This window comes from Brachionichthys hirsutus, unplaced genomic scaffold (genome assembly GCF_040956055.1).
Source record: "Brachionichthys hirsutus isolate HB-005 unplaced genomic scaffold, CSIRO-AGI_Bhir_v1 contig_1405, whole genome shotgun sequence".
NCBI lineage: Eukaryota > Metazoa > Chordata > Actinopteri > Lophiiformes > Brachionichthyidae > Brachionichthys > Brachionichthys hirsutus.
In genome coordinates, this window is record NW_027180323.1 from 64,661 (window position 1) to 78,540 (window position 13,880).

The 13,880-nt window shown below is 41.1% G+C and overlaps 1 protein-coding gene across 1 annotated transcript in view; it reads right to left on the reverse strand.

Moving 5' to 3' along the window:
* Nucleotides 1-5,189: 5,189 nt before the first annotated feature.
* Nucleotides 5,190-13,880, reverse strand: part of LOC137912719 (neural-cadherin-like) — a 73,914-nt gene continuing 65,223 nt past the window's right edge. The window contains exons 32-33 of the mRNA XM_068756853.1: nucleotides 6,740-6,894; nucleotides 5,190-5,756 (exon numbers count right to left, since the gene is read on the reverse strand). Of these exons, the coding sequence (XP_068612954.1) occupies nucleotides 5,190-5,756; nucleotides 6,740-6,894 (722 nt within the window). The remainder of the gene's footprint in view (nucleotides 5,757-6,739; nucleotides 6,895-13,880) is intronic.

The following is a 13,880-nucleotide window of genomic DNA, read 5'->3' on the forward strand; positions in this document are numbered from 1 at the left end:
TATACTATAAATACTATACTATAAATAAATGAAGATGTTGCTTCCTTAAGAATATTTATATTATATCTACTCATAGTCACCACTATGCAAATAACTCAGTTTTATAAATATCTTAAAATTTTAGAAAAGACTATATAAATGCCAGATGTTAGCCAATCTTGACCCATTCAGGAACAAAGAAAACAATCGAGATGTAAAAGAGTCGCTGAATCTCCAGCTGTGTAGCGATCGCTGCAGCTTTCACTCTCCCTGAGACACTCGGAGGCCCTCGGCGGTGACCCCCCCTTGCATCAAACAAGACTGCTCGTGTGCCTGTCTGCTTGTCAGGTTATCGCGTGGACTGTGTCGCTCTGTCACGAGACATGTCCCAAATTTGCAGTAGCCATCGTTGGCCAACAGGACGAGAGCGTCTGTCAGGAGCGCTGACACGCATGCCACTTAGGCGGGCGACTGACAGAGGGCCACGCCACTCTGACACTTCTCCCAGATCCGTTGCCTGAGGATAAACACTGACACGCACACTCACACACACATTAATAACACAAGAGTAGACAGAGCTGGAATCTCAGAGTGACTGACTGACAGGCGAGCGAGTTGACCGGCCATGGCTGAGGATGCTGGAGCTCCGCGTCACCCCTCATTCTTACAATCTCCAGCTGTCACATCAAACACTCTGCTCCTGCCTTGCCCCTCTTCCAGTTGCTGCCCCCCCCCTCAACTCCTGCCATCTGTACTGGGATCTCATCAGAAATGCATCCTGGACTACAACAGGACACAGACATGGTGAAGCATCCCTCCTGATAGTGTCCGAGTGAAATGTGGTTGCCATTCTCTTTAAGATGTGGGGATTGAAATGGTTATCTAATGATGACAGGCTTGATGCAAAGATATTCCAGCGTAGCTGACTTTGAATCTGGTCTCAGTAAAATGTCACCATGAAACTTCAGTGTCTGAACCCTTGTGTGTGAATGAACAGTATCGGCCTTCAGTATTTACTGAAGCACTGCTTGTACTTTGTGCAGTTCTAGTTTAAGATAACTTAATTTTAACTTAACTTTGTTGCATTTCCAGTTCATATCTTCTCTAAACCTGTTGCAATGTTTCGTGTAGAGTAAAAAGGTATTTGAGGTAAAAAAAAAAAAAAAAAAAAGATATTTGGAAAAATGCAATAAAATACATCTAATTTTGCATGAATCAAAACACTCAATTTTGTTTTTGTTTTCAAACGCACACTTAAGTTAAATTATATCATTGTGATTGTCACCTTGCAACATGCTGAAATCTGCCACGACAGATTTGAGAAAACCACATTGTTCCTAGCATTCAAGATTTAAGAAGTTTATTGTCATGTACACAACAACATGATCAATGAAAGTCTTAATTTGTGAGTTCCCTACACACAACTATGTAAACAAATTACTCTGTTCCATAATCCAGGAACTCTTCTGGATCATCACCAAAATGAATGAAGGAATCATCTGTTCCTGGTACCATTCCCAACATTTCTTGAAAATTTCATCAAGATTTGTCCAGTACTTTTCAAATTAATTTGCTAACAGATTGACAGACAAATGACCGCGATCACACGACCCCCCACCTTGGCGGAGGTAATAAGGATCAAAATGCCATTTTAACAAACGTCCTGCTGTGAAAGCCATCGTGACCTCACATGAAGCCCAAATTGAAGGACAAGATCAACTCTTCATCATCAACATCAACAAATACGTAGCTCTGTCTGCCTCTAGCGGTGAGAAATCATGACAAAATGTTATCTGCTCCTCCTGAAATCAGAGAATTCGTCTCTTCCAAGGTTCAGTCTTGAAGCTGCTAGATTAGCCTGTGATGCAGACAGCACAGCGGTATTTAAATGCAGCACACCACAGGACAACATAGAGTTAACGGGACAATATATAAACTAGAAAAGCACTCAGAGAGCACAGACCTCCGCCGAGCAGCTCGAGTAGGTAAATATTCAGCTGTAATGGAAGAAGTTAGAAGGATAAGGCATTAAAAAATATGAATATGGTCAGATCAGTATTTTAGGTCTGTGCAAAGTTGTGTTTGAAAATGTGTTTAAAAACAGTTTCTAACCAGGAAGCTGTGAAGCACTGTAAAATGTGCAATATTTTGGGTAAAGTTAATTTTGAGCAGGTATATTGTAAGATTATGATTTGGTTGGGCTTTGCAATGTGTCAAATGTCATTGCTATCCTGTAGGTTAAATTATGCATGACATTTCACTGACAGGGTTTCCCTGTGGGAACAATGATGGACACAAAAATATAAGATACATGGTAGTCGGAGATATGGGAATTAGGTGGATAATACAGAGGTGGTTTATGGCAAAAGGAGGAAGAGTTCAACAAAAACATGAATTATGAAAAGGAAATGTCTGATGGAGCCTCCAAAACACGATGACAATGGCATGTTGTTGGGCGGATTTAATGCAGCAACTGCCGTCACGTGCTCGAATGCAGGGCATTGATTGGGCCTTCTCATGCAGCTGTAGTACTGTATTAGTGGTGCTACCACTAGAATCAAGCAGTAATCAAATGAGATTAATTATAGATTTAACAATAGATTTAAAGAAAACCAATATATAATTCAGAGCACTTCTAGACACTCACTTCCTGGTTACATCGACAATGATAAAAGCCTTAATGAACGCAGCAACAGCGACTCATTGAGACCTGGACCTGTCTAATAGAATCAATAAATAAATCAATAAATACATACACGAGTAAATAGAAGACAGTTGAATGGTGAAAGACAAGCGTGGCTGACATTAAAAACACATGAGCAAGTAGGGAGACTTTGATATTGTAGTAGCCAGTACCTTTAATCTTACCACTACTTATTCAGGATTATTAATCCCCTTGGTGATACTAATGTCAAGCATGAACATGATTTAATATGCGGAATGAATATCAGGTAATCAGCCAGTGTCTCCCTTGAGCCGGCCCCAAGCCTGGATAAATGCAGCTCGGCTTGCGCCAGGAATGACAAGCAACCAACCTTTAATGTGAAAATAATGTCTTAATGATTATGGACTCACAACGCCTCCTAACGTTTTAAATGTGAATTACATATAATATATAAGAATGTATATAAATAAAATTTACATTCTCTTAATTGTTTGACTAAGGAGTCTAACACTGCAGCTCTGGATAAATGGATTTTCAATTGAGCACTTTGCAAGACCATTGAAATTATTATTTTTATGTATTTTTACATCATTTGAAAAAATAAGTGTCTAATATTTTCAGCATGTTGACGAGATAGAAGCTGCCTTGTGTTGGTAACATGTTGTAATTATGTTGCACTTGTAAACAAAAAGTCACTTTAGTCATCTTGCTCGTGTAATATGAATAAGTACTTGTGTACATATTATGTCACACAAGTGCTTGGTCACATCACACCTGCTCAGGCCAGTATAACCAGTTTAATTACAGAAGATCAAAATGCACAAGACCTTGGAATAGATGCATCAAGAGAGCTCTAATTGAGAAGAACACTTCTGAACACTCATGAAGACTCATGAACACTTAATAATTCCGTCCCTGACTCTTGAACATTTCACAACCGATAACTTGCACTGTTCTATTTGCACTGCGTGATTACGCTAGTATACTGCTGCTAGTATACTGCTGCTAGTATACTGCTGCTAGTATACATCTGTGTATCCACTCCTGCTGCTGCTGTTTTGTGATGTGTCTGTACTTGTATGTGTTTTGTATATTAGTCATTACCGTTACATTTAGCACCGAGAAACATTCCTAGTCTGTAAACCCTCACTGACAATGGCAATGAACTACTTCTGCTGATTCTAATTAAAAATTTGGGCTTTATTATTAAACCATTAGAATATACTGCATGAATGCATTTTAAATTTACACGCACTACGCATACAGCACACCTTTTAATGTATGCATTAATGTCACATCTGAATTATTACCCGTGATAGGAACAATCATGCACTCGTCTCTGTGGAGAATCCCTAATCGAAAGAAGTAATCAGCTGCTTGTTGCAATGTGGCATCTCGCCGGTAGGTGGCAGTGTGTATTCAGGCAAGATTTTCCATCTCAGCGTGATGGAAAAAAGACCGAACCAGTCTTTAGAGCATTTGACCAACAATATATGACTCTCCATATAGTGATCCAGATCTAACTATGAATGCATGTGTGGACAATCAATCCGGTCCTTCACATCTATTCCACACCAAGACTGTCGAATTCAATATGAATAAATGCAACCTTCCGTGAAACCAGCAGGGACCTAAAGCCCTCTTCTTTGCTGCTTACATCTCAGTGTGATGCTTTATGTAGATGTGTGGATGGACCGAGCTATGGCAAGGCCATCAGCTGCATGCAGAAGCTCTCTGTCCTTCCCAGCGGCTTTAATCAGTGTCACAGCTGTTAAACTCCAGTAACACTGGCTAATTATATGTGGTATAAGCCAGCCTGCTGGGACACACACACACACACACACACACACACATGTTTGAGTTCATACTGAAAACTCCCAGAAGCTGCAGGTTAAGAAGGATGGACATGAATGATTTAACTTTCATTTTTTACTTTGCCTTTCCCATCTGAGACAGCTGATCCATTTATTTCTTAGCCACAATCAGGAATGAATCTGAAAGTTAGACTTCAAAACTATACCTCGATAGGAGAGGCTGAAAGATCAGTAGCGTGAACATCTGTTTGAACAAGAGCAAATGTGAAATATTATCAAAGACAATCATTTATTTAAAAGGAAATAAATACAAATGAAACAAATTCTTTTTTTGCCACATAAAGGATTGCATGAGTCATTAACAGCTGAAAGAATCCGACTCCCATAGGAAACTCATTTGCCATCTTAGAGTCATATAACTGTTATGGATCTGGTGAAATAGATGATTCTGGCACAGAACACTTTCAACAGGTGCCTCCTGTGGAGTAAATACTGTACAGTGCAATGGCGAGTAAACAATACATCACTTCTGATCATTGGTGGACATGATTTATATCAAAGAACATAAATGCTCAAAGTTTCATTAATACAGTACATTTAGCAGAACTCACATGTACCCTGGGCCGCCTGCCAGTCTCAGAGTATTTCACATTTAATAATCTCCCTTTGGAATTCCACCGCCTTCTGATTAGCGTTGCCTGACTGCCACCTCTGTTTCCTGCAGTGAAGCCTCACCCACTCTTCTCACAGTTCAGCTGGCCTCTGCTCTCCTTCACTTTGTCTCTCTGGGCCTCGGGAGTCTTGGCGTCTCCCCTCAAATCGCTAACCATGGCTCGGAGGGTCTTGAACCTGTCCATGCGGGTGATCGGGGCTGCCTGGAGCCTGATTTCTGAACCCTGAGATGCACTGAGGGAGCTGAGGGAGCGCACTGCCGCCAGTCTGCGCTCCTTTCCAGAAGTACAACGTGGTGTGGTCATGGTGCCGAACTCCCCCGGGTGGTCAAAGTCTCTGATGACCTCACACAGGTAGCACGCCAAGTCCTGGCTGGAGAAGGAAAGAGTTTTCTGGGAGCGACGGAAGGCCAACGGGGAAGGCAGGGTTTCGGTCTCAGATGGGGGGATGGCCAGACGCAGGGCGATAGCTGCATTGCCATTCCCTTTAGACACCCCCTTCCTGGTGTTGTCTTGGGGAAGCTTCGTCTGCGGGTAGGAGATGATGCCCTGTGGGTAGCTGTACCGAAGAGAGTGGGCAGGGCTGGGCTGGAGGGAGCGTTGCAGCTCCACCATATTAAAGGCATTCTGAGAGACCGACAAGAGAGCGAGTGAAAGAAGAGCAGAAGAAAAGAGAACGCCCCCCCTCGTGTAATCATTTTGCAAAATGTGCACAGAGCAATGTCGCGCAGCTGATGCTTCTGCTCACACATGAGCCCGTTCCTCAGACTAAGGCAAAGATCCACAATGAAGGAACGCATGTTGGAAACAACAGCAACATTGATTAGGGGAGTAATTAATCTATCAGACTGCGTAGCGGAGAGGACTGCTATTACCAGCAGCATTAAAACAAATTAAAAGCTTTTTGCCGTCTACTCGGTTATTTTCAGCTAATTAACTAACGCTTCCAGATCTCCAGGGAACTGATATTTTGCTTTCATTTCAAAGTAACAAAAGCGCTGGTCTGCAAGAAGCATCATTAAGGTTCTGCTCCATCTCATTTGTATTCAAATTCTTTAGCTTTAAAAACAAAAACAAAACATACAATGTGATGACATTTCACATTCATAAAAATACACTCAGTGGATCTACAAATGCTACCACTCATTTATGTAGCAATTTAACAAAAGCTTTCCTCTAGTTTAAAATTGCCTGCACATTCTGTTTAAATGGGCTGTACATTTCTGTGTAGGGAAGGCTTTATGATTATTAATTCTCAACGTGTGAGGTTCAGTTGTGCTTGAGTGATTTTTCCTGAGTTGTCCTGAGTCTGAAAACACACAAAGCCACAATGCCTTTATCCAGCTAATTCCAAATGACTACTCCCACATTATGCACCTCTTTAAAAAGGCACAGAGATTAGGCAGAAAATGACATTTGCTCGAATAAGTCAATTGGGACAAATTGACCGGGTTGGCACCAGTGGCGTGTACAATATTGTAAATGTGCGCATAAACACAGTGGCATGTTTTTAAATCCCCTGTGTGTGACAATTTAGAATACAAAGGGCAATAATTCTGTTTAGTGTTGTGCTTCCCTGCCAGTCTCAGCGCCAGCGTGTTTGCGTTTACCTGGTCCTGCTCGCCTCCACCTTCCTCGTCATAGTTGAGAACATTTTCGCGGATGTCTTCCCACTCCCCGTGGTGAGCAGACACGTGGTACACGCCCTCCTTCAGGCCTTTGTGTCTCCTCCAGCAGGAGTAGAGGAACAGGCCCAGCATCAACACTGAGGAGTGGCAGAGTGCAGGTTAACACAGCAGGAGCAGACTCACGGTATTAAAAATTAGAGAGTGAGGGGAAAACACATCTTTGGGTGTGGAAGAAATTGACAATATGAGCAGAAAGTGACACAAGACTCAAAGACTTTCGCGTGAATAAATAAACAATGCAGATGAATCACATTTAACTGTAAATGGATTTTTTCCATCATTGATTTAAGACATATTACTTGCACTGACTGGTTAGACATACTAATGGAACATTCATGGAAAACAAAGGCCCTATCTTTCCACCAATTCCCATAAACGCTGCCTCCGTTTCCTGTCTTACTCCTTGACCTCATCTCAGTCTTTGCCAAAGTGGACCACAGACATCCCTCTGGGAAACTGTGCTCGGATCGTCTCGTATCCATCAAGTTATTTTCTGTTAAGCTTTAGGTCAGGTCCCCTTCTCATGCTCAGCGGTCTTTTCCCACACTCTATGCTTGTTCCCCTATTATTTACCACACAGACTGACCCTGGGGTAAATCAAGTGTGAATACATTATTGATTTTCATTGTGATGTGCGTACCACTCAGTTAAATGTCCCATTAAAGTCTGGTGCCACCGATGCTTCCTGTATAATGTCCCACCTTGCCAAAGTTAAGTTATGGATGTCTAAGCATTTTCTACAGTTGAACAAATCTAAATCAGATATAACTATATCCTTATAATTACTTCTTCCAGCCGTTTCTGCATTGAATTTGTACTTTTTAAATCAGATTTGTATTTTTATTGTCCTGATTTCCTCAACGGAGACATTTAACCAAGATCACGTTCCTTTCCGCTGCAGGTTTAGAAAAGGTTTTCCATGCTCCCCCTCCAGACTTGACAAATGCAACATTCAGTTCAGCATCAGCAGGTAATAAATAATAGGTTGATACTTTGAGGCTGATCTCTGGCATGGCCCAGCTAATGGATGTAATGATGGACCTGGCCTAGTCAATAAATTGGCCCTTACTGTCTGGGCCCTGAGTTTTGAAAAGCCCTGCCCAGAGAGATCACTCAGGCAAACTTGGTATGCTCTTTAAATGCTTTTAGTTCATGGATTTTTCTTTACAGCCAGTATTTTACCCAATTCTTGTACCTCACTGGCTTTTATTGTTTGTGTTATTTTAAAATACAACCCAATTTCAAAGCCTGGGACATTATTTAGAAAAGCAAATCAAACAAAATGGAATGAGACAAGATAATTACACATTTACCTAATCAATTTTATTGATTTTTGTAAATAAATGGCAAGTCTGGATTTTATGCCAGCACTAGGTCTCCAAAAAGGGACAGGGGCAACAAAAGACGAGGTAGATTGTGGAACGTTCAGAAACAAAATTGGAAAATTCAATGGATACAGAAGTTGGTAACAGGTGGCATTATGATTTGGTATTATTGGGATGTTCTGGAAAGGCGCAGTAATAAAAAAGCAAGGATGATAACAGGGTCACCACTCAGTGAAAGTCTCGATGGGGAAATAGTCCAAAGGTTTAAGAACATTTCTCAACACACAATTTCGCCATTTCCAGTCCATAATAGCATCTCTCTATGTAAGGGACAAGGCCAAAACCCAATACTGAATGGCTGTAACCTTCAATCCACAAGACGCTGCTGCTTTCAAATCTGAAATGCCATTGACTTTCCTGGGCCCGACCTCATTTTAGATGGATTGACACATGGGTCCTTTGGATTGAGGAGTTCATATCTCAAGGAGTTTTTTTTGAAGTGCTAACCATCCTGTGTGCTAAAGCGTTAAAAGGACTGTCCTGATTCTTCCAAGTGCAAAGTGAAGAAAACAAAACAAAACAGCACCCGTGACCCCATTTAGAACAACATATGCTGATGCGGGCTTTTTCAGGGACTTCTCCGTGTGTGCTAGTAAGACAATGAAGCTGCATTCTGCCACCTTACAACAGTGTGGCTTCTGAGTAGAGTCTGGGTTTTGGGCCGGCATGTCCGCAGTGCCCACCCTTCTCCCACTGAGAAAAGTGTGATGCATTGCATCCTCAAACTGATGAACAGACGGAATGTGTTAAGCAAGAAAAGGACAGAATTCCCCTTTGTAAACACCAATAAGTCATATCCTCTCTTCCAAACTGAGCATTGTTAAATGAAAAGGTGATGTAGCACAGCACTAAACGCATCCTTATATGAATTGCAGGCATTAAATAAATTAAGTGGGTGTACATCTACAAAAAGACAAGGCGTTTGTCTCTTGTCTTTGTATTGAACACCATCATCGCGACCCATTTCTCTTAACATTACCATCATGCTCAAACATTTTGGAATTGTGGTTGTACTTTGTAACTTTATTTTGAAAGGCGGTACATGAATAAAGTAACACTATTATCATTGTGATTCGCAGTTCCTTGGAAGCCTATTAACTGAATTGGTACTCTTTCCCAACCCAGAGCCCCGTCGGCTCAGCCGAACGCTGGAAAGGAATGCTGCGACAGCTGAACGGGAAAGGTCCTTAAGCACGCTCATCAATCACAACTATTGTGTGTTGAATTACACAACATGCTGGACTGACCTTTAAAGTCCATTAATCTCAACCAATATTTTTCTACCATGTGCCATCCCTCTTTCTCTGCTTCTTTTTCTCACTATCTCTTATCACTAGTTCACTTTTTTGGTCTTTTGGTGGAACGTCCCTCCGTCTTTCCTCTCCTGTCAACTATCCAACTGCTTCTATTTCCCAGGTCCTCTTTGGCCTCAGCTTTTATCTGTCACACTAGATGGGATCCATTTCGACCATGAGAGTTTATATTGTGTCTGCTAATTACCAGTTTAATTTTAATATCTGACAAATGCAAAGTAATCACATTAGTCTGTATTTTTAAGGCGATTACTTGGCAAGAGACGGATGCACCGCTGGCTTTTTACGGTCACACTAACAGTCAGGTGTTCCTAAACAAAGGCAGGATAACAACTCCCTGAGCGCAAATCGCTGCTCATCTCAAATAGAAATCATAATCTCTTTATTCTGTGACTGGAATATCTTTATCGCTTAAACTGCGGCACTTTTCTATTTCTGTGCTGCTCTCATATAAAAAATAAATAAAGATAATTTTAGCTCCTTCTCACCCACTTCTCAGCTGGTTGTCCTTCGTGCAGTGGTATTGATCATCTGACCCGGCTACATTACCAGTGCACACCAGAGAGACGGTGCAGAAAACACCAGAATCTCAATGAAGCCCCCAGCCAATCGCCGGCCCTCCCTCTCGCTTTCAAAATTACCTGCTCCGAGGCGCAGCCTGTAGGGCTCTGCTAACCCAACCATCACCTGAGTAGATATTCAACGCATCTCTATAGGGGAGAAGCTCGATACACACAGAATTAGACACTGGTAAACATGCGCAGACATCCACAGTAGTTGCCTGTTGGAAAGCCTCGCCTCTACACCTGCAGCCTCTACTGCCCAGAGTTGTTGTTTTGTGTGCGCAGCACAATCCAGTGGGGGATCAATACCACTCAAGATGGAGAACAAGCATCACGGCCATTCATCAATCTGTAATGCTGTTGCCTCTTTGCCCTTTAACCGTTACTATGAACATGGTATTATGATGTCGGCCTGGACCGGACTGTGCATTATGAATAAGCTTGAGCGAGTAAAAAGCTACCTGCACAGCCATACCAAAACACTTAACCCTTTCATGGTAGCGCCGAGAAGAGGTAAATGAGGAAAATGAGGAGCGTGGGATCAGTGGGAGATTTGAGGAAATGAAATCTCGGAGAATGAATGAGCAGAAGGAAATGAGACAGGTGAGATATAGGGAAGAGTCGAAAAATCATTTATTTATAAGAAGGGAATGAAAAAGAAAAAGGCACGCAACATCATCAATTTGGCATCCAGAGCACATACGAGAAGCTAATTTCTTTGATTCTTGAAAAATGCAAAGTTAGATTTGATGCTGGATCAGTGAGGCTTGATCAGGCCTCGGCTCCTCCGGCTCTATCAACAGCACATGCTGCATTCACATTCTGCTCGGCTCATGTCAAACTTAACGGATGATCATTTTAACTTGTAATGCATGTTGAGGCAGAGGTCCCACTTTAATTTAGCATCCAGCTAGCAGTCTTACGTATTGCAAGCTTGTGTGTATGTGTTTGTGATTGTAGTCCATGAGTTAATGAGGGTTATGATTAAACCGCTACATCCTGTACAGCCAGCTCTTAATTAAAACTGGGAGCAGGTTTCATCTTTTTTTCATTTTAATAAGCACATCATGAAAACAGTTCCTTTTTTTCCTGTTTGAAAGAAACAACTGTCTGGGGTTTTTTCAAGGTGTGTAAATGCAGTCAGCAAAGACAGCTCCGACAGGCACTGTATGAATTTTACTGAGCAACCAGCGGGTCGTTCTTGTTAAGGTGAAAAGGCTAAGCTTTGAATATAAATGCTTCATCAGTGGGCAAGTTAGCTCCAAAGGACAGCACATTTCTTTATTTAGTATGCAGACAAGATGCGTTTTCATGAATGGTACCATGGCAACACCTTATCATCTTTGAATTCATTAGCAGATATTGCAGACCGCTTTATACGATTCTCAAGTGTCAGAATAACTGATGTCCCAATAGCAGCCACATGCCCTGGAGGGAATGTTGAGTCAGTTATAGAGACAGGGACAGTGCATTGAATTGCCCAAGCGTTTTATAAGCCTGTTTTCTGACAGAAAGACTCATAAACAGTGATGTGGCCCTACAGAGCGTCAACAGTACAACAACATGTAAGCCACTCATATTGTTCCCCCCCACACACACACACCCCCTCCAAACCCAAAAAATAAATCACATTTCCTCAGTTACAGTTGTGCAATATCGACAACACAATTATTTCATGCCTCTCCTGCCGAGCCTCAATAATGAACTGAAGGAATAGATTATCGTCTTTGACACCAGTGAGGCATTTTGAGAACGGATATCAATGCATATACATTTAAAAAATCCCTTCTGGCAGCCAACGTGGTTTGATATTGGGTCTTCGTCCTATTAGAGTTTAATGCTGCTTGTGACACCATCGCCCAAGCAGGTTTATTAACGGCATATACAGGTGAAGCTGCAATTAAATCAGTTGGAGACTTGAGCTGAAAGGCCACGTATGTTTTACATACATATGTTTACATATGCTGCACATTAAATAACCACACATGAACATTGCTTTCATCAACTACATGAATTTGCATTTTTGCAATTTTCAAATGTTTAATGAAAGTTTCCCATTAGCTGCTGAAAACGTTTGGTCCATTTGAATTTCCTGGTTTTTAAGAGTATGTCTCAACCAAATTTTGAATGCATTAACTGGAGTAATTTATTTATTGGGTAAATACATGGACAATTTTTAAATTCTGAAAAATAGTATGTAAATATATTTTTGGTTCTGTGGTTTTAAACAGGATTTTTCTTTCTAGCATCACAAACAATTGTCGTTTTTTTTATCTGCATTTTAATTAGTTGCGCTGCTGAGGGTTCAATTCTTGGCTATGAATGCTTGTTAGGTTGTACGTCTTAGTCACAAAATATGCAAATGTGAAAGACACTACATTTTTAAGCAGATACACAATTAAACCTGCCTATGAAATGAAACAATGTGACCCAGTTGGCCTTAACTTTGAATTTTGCAGCCAATACATTTATATACATTTTTTTTCAGTCCCCAGAATAGAATTTGCATTAATTAGGAGAAAAGCAGTGGTTTAAATTTTAAATTAGATTTCTTCAACAAAGAAAAATTCAAATGTTTTAAAAACTAATTGCCAGCAATGCAAATTAGAGTGAGACAAAATAAAAGAGTAAGCTAGCAATGAATGACGAGAGGGAGGAGTTTTGGTAGGCGTGTAACACATACTACAATCAGAAAAAGAAAAGTTGTTCTTTAATTGTATCAGCTCTAAATCACAAATAAACATGCATACATTTATACATGACCCTTTGGATTTTCTGTGACTATATAGCTTTATAGGCTCAGTCTAGCTTTATAAGTAGCTAGCCCCAAAACAGCCTTTGGACCTGCCGCTCTTGACAGAGCGAGGGTAGAGAGGCAGAGACATGTAACCTGGTAGCTGTGTTTTTATAGCCCTCAGTTCCAGCCTTCCTCTGGAACAAATCTAAAATGAGCAGAGCGTGGCATCTACGCAGATGCTGCCATTGTCATACTCCTCCTATTTTGAAATGCTGATAGCTAGCAGGCTTTCCCATTTAGAGCAAATGATGAAAAAGAGCAGTTTCTCTAAACTGACAACAAAAAGACGCGAGATTGCGCAGATGTGCAATTTGTACTTTTGCACAAACTGTTTTTGTCAATTTTGCTTTTTGCTACTGTTTTTTTCTGTTGTTGTTGCTCACTGGCAGATCTGGCCACAGGAATCGTGCCCCATGACACCGTAATATTGCTGTGACCTGAACACTAACCTAAAAGTTTGTTTTAAATCCCCAAACATAAAACTAATCTTTAGCCTAGAATGCACCTGGCTTCAAGACACAATACAACTTTCATCTTGTCCCTACTAGTTTCATTTTGATGAAAACGATCCCTGATTACAGATCCAAAGCAGTGCACATAAACCAAAAGTGCACAATAGGGTCACATTTAGGTGTGGAGTTTGGAAGGAAAAACAACAGGAGCGTAAAAGAACTGGGTGGTGGGATATAAAATAGGGTGGACAGTGAAAAATAAGGCTGGGAGTGAAATTGACTTCTGAAGTCAGAGCGTAACATTAGAAGAGACAGGGGACACAGAATTGATGAAAAATATAGAAAAACACATAAGAGAAACTCCTGCGTTCTCAAGGGATGTCTGCCTGTGAATAACAAATGAAGACATGTACCGGTAGTCATTCTTTCTCAGTGAAGCTATTTGTTTCATGTTTCAGACAACCGCCCATGAAAAACATCACATCTGAGCTCGATACAGCTATGATATGTAACGTGAACTTGATTTTCTGGAGGCAAACTGGTGTGAGGAACA